Below are 6839 nucleotides of genomic sequence, written 5' to 3'. Positions count from 1 at the left end.
CCAGTTGTCTGCGTTCGTGACGTAGTCGACGCAGTGAAAAACACGAAAGAAGGTTTCGACGAAGTAGGTGCCGTTGCTTGGAGCATGCGTCTCTAAACAAGTTCTTGCACATATAAGCGGCGCTGTCGTGACGTAAGAATCACCCAGGTGTGTCTGTGACGTCGGTGACACAGCGAGAAAGGTGACGGAAGGAGGGAGAGGAGGTGGAGTTCGTCGGAGGAACGTATGCAAGTGTCCGACAGCGTGCGCGAACACCACGGCTCGGATTACTATCTCCGACGGTGCAGTGGCGTTGTGGCGTTAAACACTGTTCAAGACGTCGTAGACGGCCTCGAACATGGCGTACGCCTTCCACTCGTACGTGACGCCCTTAACCGTGAAGCTGGCGGCCAGGGCGTCTTCGCCCAGGTCGTCGAACACGACGCACCTGTCGTTGGGGTACGCCTTCAGCATCTGCTCGACCTACGAGAATGCGGTTCGTGAGCGCGAGCGTAGCCAGGCGGGGCGGGTTTGTTTGGAGCGTCAAGGGCCGTTCCACGCACTTCCCGCACAGCCGCAATGCACGGGCCGGCACTTCCCGCACTACCGCAACGCTCATGCCGGCACCCCTACCGCATGCAAGCGGGGGACAAATAAGCCAATTGGCGGCGCTCTTTCACCCTCCACAGCGTCACCAATCGGCTTATTTGTCCCCCGCTTGCGTGCGGTAGGGGTACCGGAATGAGCGTTGCGGCTGTGCGGGAAGCGCGTGAATGGCCCTAAGACGCTACCACCGTCCGCCTCGGTGGATCGGTGGCTGTGTCGCTCAGCTGCTGACCCTAATGTCGCGGGTTCGACTCTTACCGCGGTGGTCGCATTTCGATGAAGGCGAAGTGGTAGAGGCTCGTGTGTTGTGCAATGTCAGTGCACGTTAAAGAACACCAGACAGTAGAAATTTCCGGAACATTCCACTATAGACTGCATACATCATAATCATGTCGTGGTTTTGGGACGTTAAACGCCACACATTGAATACGGTTAAAACCCTACCCCCACATTTTAACATTTGGTATGTACCTGCACACACGGTAGCAAATACAAACATGACAATATTTGCTTCAAGACGTAACAGAACAGTACTAACAATTGTTGAGAATTAATGCCCCCAAAGTACGATATCAATATGAAAGGCGCCGTAGTGGAACGCTCCGAAAATTTCGATTACCTGCGAGTCCTCTAAAGTGCAACTAAATCAAAGTGCACGGCCTACAGCATTTTTGGTCCCCATCAAAAATTCGGCCGGGATTCGATCACGCGACCTTCGGGTTAAGCAGTCGAGGGCGCGAGAGAACACACACAACAAAAAGCCACACGGGGCAGAGCGCCCGTGACAATGGGCAAAACATTGAGACGGGACAAAGCATCAGTGCAAGTCATATGCTCCGCCCCAGTCTTCTCTCGTGAGTGTGCTCTCTCGCGCCTTCAAATAGACACGAACGTACGCAAAATCGCTCAACGAAAAGTTTTCCTAAAGCACGCAATGGCGGCCCGAAGAATATCCTTGCCACGCTTCCGTATGGGAACACCACGCTCTTTGTGAGCAGCGTCAGAAACACATGACTTACCCTCATATTCTAGAACCTCCTTTCACTCAACAATTCTTCACTTGAAAAAGCCGATGGAAGCGCCATCTCTAGGTTCGGCAATTCACTGCGTATCAGCAATAGTCTGCTACGGTTCCTGAGGAGCGCAGCGTCATTTTCAGCCGAGTGGTGGCGCAGTGCTCAACTCTGTCAAGTGAAGGGCGAAATTCGAGTCGAGGAGCGTTTGTGAAGACGGGGGTTAGAGGACAGGGAAGTGAATTTAGCAAGGTGTGATGGCATCCAAGAGAAAAATCAGTAAAGCTAGGTGTTCACGTCATCAAAAAGCAAAAATACAGAGACTAATTAATGGCTACTCCTATAGTACCTATCAGTAATTGCAGCTGGGGAATCCAGGCGTTCATGTCTTCCTGAACACTATTTTTCCCCATGCCATGGTGCAGCAGATATGACGGATTCAATAATGTCATTGCCAGTGAAACGTGAAAAAAAAAAACACGCCATTCGACCGTTTACAACACGTTATCTTGGAGGCTTGTTTTCTAAGAAAGCTTTTGCATCTGTATGTTTTCACCACCTGGTCAGCAATACACTAGCGCCTTTAGCACTTACGCTTCCACAGCAAATGCGGCATCTATGATATCCGGTTACTTGCGGGTCAGCAGTGGAAGAAGGCGCACGCGAACACAATCACATGAAAGGTTTTACAGTGGTTATTTCACGCCGTATACGTGACTTGGAAGTGTGGCAGCTTGGGCTAGTCGGTATGGCATGACGGTAGTTATAGCGCCAGAACAAAACGACGACACAGAGACAAGAAGGACACGAAGACACGAGCACTCGTGTCTTTCGTGTCCTTCTTGTCTCTGTGTCGTCATTTTTGTTCTCGCGCTATAACTATCGTCACGTATACGTGACGTTTCAGTTCGGGTCCCGTCACTTTCCCGCACGTGGCGGTACGACCGTACGTTGTGCCGGCAATCTATTATCACCAAGGTATATACTTGAGACATTCGTACCTTGTACTTGATCGTTTCAGCATTGTCGTATGCGAAGAAGCTCATCAGTTGCTGCCCTGGCGGCGGGTAGCGCCAGTAGTGCGTGTGGGTCACGTTGTCGTAGTAGTATACATGGTCTCTTCTCTCCAAAACGGGCAACGGGGCGGTGCTGTTGAAGTCGACAAACTGCGCACGCGTAGGAGGTCACAGATTGTACGTACCGAATTTCGACGCACACCTTTCTATGGGGGACAAAAATAGGCGTGCAAACCGAAACTGCCCCACAGCTTTCCATCGTCATCCCGTTTGTTACCAGAACAACAGCACCAGAATGACAGCAATACATTCATGATTGATTTGTATGTGGGGTTTAACGTTCCAAAACCACCATATGATTATGAGAGACGCCGCATAGTGGAGAGCTCCGAAAGTTTCGACCACCTGGGGTTCTTTAACGTGCACCCAAATCTGCGCAAACGTGCCTACAACATTTCTGTCTCCATCGGAAATGCAGCCGCCGCAGTTGGGATACGATCCTGCGACCTGCGAATCAGCTGCCGAGTACCTTAACCACTAGACCACAGCGGCGGGGCGATGAGATCAATACAGCATGACAGCAAGGTGACGATTTGCTATCGATCCCGGCTTGTCATTTTGGGTCGTAAAACTAGTAATGCCGTGGACGGAACTGAAGAAGGAAAGTTGTAGTGCGATAGCGATAAGGAGCTGTGCGACAGTGATAGGGAATGCAGTGCGATAAATAAACGGCCTCTTCCCAGCTGATGATATAAAAGAAGTTTACACATTGCGTTCGATTGTGGAAATATCATGCACGTTAGAAGCGGGCGTATACAGTTCATTACTTATCTTTTTTTCTTTAAGCCGACAGCGAGTGCGTGTTAGAATCAGTGCTTAGTCTTTTCTTTGTTATTGTTTTTGTTTGGTGACGAAAATCAAGGGCGCATCGGAACTGGGTGAAATGCGGTATGTGTGAAGAGAATCGCGATGAAACACATGGGCGTCAGCACAGAAGGTGGGAAAGGCGGAGCCAATGCAGCAGAAGCACGCGGACACATTCTTCGTTACGTTTCTCGCGGTTATTAATGGGTACGTAGAACTACTGTATATGCTACCTTTAGGTAGCATATGCTACCTAAAGGTAGCATATACAGTAACTTTAGGGGTATGTAAGCGAGTCTGATGTTGGGCCTGTTGGTGCACAGCTTGGAGTTGAGGAAAGGAAGCCTTCAAAGAAACACGTACACATGTGTTTGTCACATGCCCTCCATTCTCTCCTCTAAGGTGTCATGTATGGCGCATGCGCGTCTTGGGTTTTCTTTTTGAGTAGATGTCTTTTTCATTAAACTGTTGTTAGTTCCCACCGTGTGTGGTCGTCATGCATATCTTGTATACGTGTTTTTTTGAAGGCTGAGTTCTTCGACTACAGAGTAATCATGACCTCCCCGCGCATCCTCTGGGTAGACGGGGACCTTTTGACAGACAGGACTAAATAGATAGATAGATAGAGAGAGAGCGCTCGGCTGCATGAAGCAGGGCACCCTTTCTCCCCATTGGAGAGGGCACGCCCTTACCTTAGTTTGTTCACTGTACCGGCCCTATCGGGACTAAATTTCGTTGATTGATATGTGGGATTTAACGTCCCAAAACCACCATATGATTATGAGAGACGCCGTAGTGGAGGGTTCCGGAAATTTCGACCACCTGGGGTTCTTTAAGACTAAATTTCGTGAATGTGATGCACGAGCTGAGGCGAGTTTGAAAAGCTCGCCCTAGCGGCAAGGTCGCGAAACGCCGCCGGAATCTCGGAGGCTCTTGTTCTGGCCATGCCGATGGTCCGCGCCCCTACCGGAATTCCATCAAAGCGGTGGCGGAGGGCGAGCACAGTAATGAAAAAATATCAAAAGGCCGAATGTCTTCGTAAAATCCCCGACTCACCCGTCGGCGACTGTAACGCTGCACGTCCTGTGGGTGGCGCAGCAGATCGACGAAGTTGATGCCGTCGATGCTGCTCCAGGCGTAGTTGATGGACGTGGAGACGGAGAAGCACAGCCTGTTCCTGTTCAGCACCGTCTTCCAGTGCGGGAAGTCCCCGAGGTTGTCGAGCTGCGCGTGACGCGCGCGTCAGAAGTCACGTGACCTGGCCTTCCATTAGACGTGCTTTTTTGCACAAATTTGTTCGGGGATGAATGGTTTACTAAAGACGTATAGTCTTTCTTGGGCTACTTCAACGCAGATATTTCGGGTTGCTTGTCTCTTTGTGTGTCTGTCGTACGATTCAGCTACCCGGCGAAAGCTTAAGCGCTTGCTCGACGCCCAGCCATATTGATCTGGTGGCTGCGTTCATACTTTGGGAACACTGTCGATCAGAAAGCAAGTATTGCGCATATCTGAGGCGCAACATTAATAAGTATTACGTGGTGCGCTAATTTACTTGAAAATACATAGATACGTAATTCTAAAGGCCCTAGTGATTCTTAGGGTGACCTGAAAATGCGACGCTACGCACGCAAAAAGTAAGGTGACAGAAGAAGACTATCGTCTTCCGACGACATTTGCGGCCGATACGCGGCCAATTTTTTTCATTGTCGGACGCCTTGAACAGGCGCCGAGTAAGGTGAAAGGCAGGACTGGGCAGGGATATTTTTAAAAGTAGTCTGGAATACAGATATTGAAATGCAAGCGCTGCAAGTCTGAAATACAAATAATAAAATACATTTGTCTTTGACAAAGCAGAATGTTTCGGAGACGCCTTTGCGAAAAGAAGAAAAAATGTATTCAAGAATACTGAAACACATTTTTTTTGTCGGGGAGGCTGATGCTCAAGACATTTATGAACTGCAGCGTAATATTTCGAATGATGTCGCGGCGCAATGAAACTTGCAAGTAAATAACCATATCACCCGAGTTCCTAACGAACATCAAATTGAGAGAAAGCATACTATAATTTTACACACATCTACTTTACTGAGACGGTTGTTCTGTTAATAGCTCCGTGGCAACAGCAGCGTGTGTGTCTTTTAGGCAGCGTTGGTTCTGAGGGCTGAGTTTGTATTTATTACGTTGTCACCCACTGTAGTGACCTGACTGTCTGGATGATAGCCATTGGAGTCACTATAGTCTGGCACGACTTAAGAAGTTTGGAGAGGCAGCCCAGAGCGAATCAGCCGATCACCTTACAACTAAAAAAAATAGTGACGCTCACGCACCCGGAATGTCATCCGAAAACATGATCACCAGTCGTTCGTCTGATGACGTCGGTCTGACGTGCGTGCCCATTGGTGCAGGCTTATGTGCATCCGCTTCTGAGAAAGTGCCGCGGACTGTAATTGAACATATTTTAACACAGCGCACGACTACGAGGACACAAGAAGAGACAAAGCCTGCCTCTTGTGTCCCTTCTTCTTTTGTGTCTGCGTATAGTCGTGCGCTGTGTTAAAATATGTTAAATTACTATAACCAACTGGCCCAGCTTTCAGTCCTGCGGACTATAAAGTTGTATGCTCCGACATGCGTGAGTATTGAGCAATGCTCCTGAGAACGGGTTGATGGGAGCGCCATCTCTTGGCGAAACAAGGCACTGCAAATCGACAATATTCTGCAGCGATTCTTGAGAAGCGCAGCGTCAATTTCCGTCGAGCGGCGGCGCAGTGCTCAACTCAAGTCAAGTCAAGGACGGAATCCGAGTCGAGGAGCGTTTCTGAATACGGGAGTGAATCTCGGCAGAATTTCGTCTGAGGACGAAGTGCGAAGAACACCGATGTGCGTAGGTGCACGTCTAAAGCCTCACCGCGCCTCGGGTCATCGGGCCGGGCGGCATGATCGGGTTCGGCGGCGAAGCGAACAAGTAGGCGGCGTTGTTCTGGATCCTGTCCTGCAGTATGTTGGGCTCGTCGGTGGTGTTGCTCGTGCTCAGACCAACCAGGTCGGCTTCCCTGCGCATTGAGAGGGCCAGCCCGTTTCAGCGTATTTATTCAGTATTTTTTATTTACTTATAAAATACTACGGACAAAAAGTCCAAGTAGGGTGAGCAAAAATAGATTCCAATAACAGAAAACAAGGCTGCAAAGTGACCTTTACAACTTGATTTTGGTTGTAAGACGAAAAAACAACAACAACTTGGTCATTATACAGCCATAACGAAGCAACAAAAGAACATCATCCACACAAATGGTCACAGGCGCTCGGCGAACGCTTTCGTTAGTTTATTCCAATCAGCCATCGTTTGTGGGAAAAAGGAGCA

The 6839-nt window shown here is 49.3% G+C and overlaps 1 protein-coding gene across 1 annotated transcript in view; it reads right to left on the bottom strand.

Moving 5' to 3' along the window:
* The window catches only part of LOC142767178 (uncharacterized), a 30521-nt gene continuing 23682 nt past the window's right edge, over positions 1-6839 (bottom strand). Inside the window, exons 11-14 of the mRNA XM_075868397.1 lie at positions 6387-6531; positions 4535-4702; positions 2600-2764; positions 1-462 (exon numbers count right to left, since the gene is read on the bottom strand). Coding sequence (XP_075724512.1) covers positions 301-462; positions 2600-2764; positions 4535-4702; positions 6387-6531 — 640 coding nt within the window. The 3' untranslated portion in view covers positions 1-300. The remainder of the gene's footprint in view (positions 463-2599; positions 2765-4534; positions 4703-6386; positions 6532-6839) is intronic.

The sequence above is a fragment of the Rhipicephalus microplus genome, chromosome 7 (assembly GCF_043290135.1).
Source record: "Rhipicephalus microplus isolate Deutch F79 chromosome 7, USDA_Rmic, whole genome shotgun sequence".
Classification (NCBI taxonomy): domain Eukaryota; kingdom Metazoa; phylum Arthropoda; class Arachnida; order Ixodida; family Ixodidae; genus Rhipicephalus; species Rhipicephalus microplus.
This window is presented reverse-complemented; position numbering and strand designations above follow the sequence as displayed.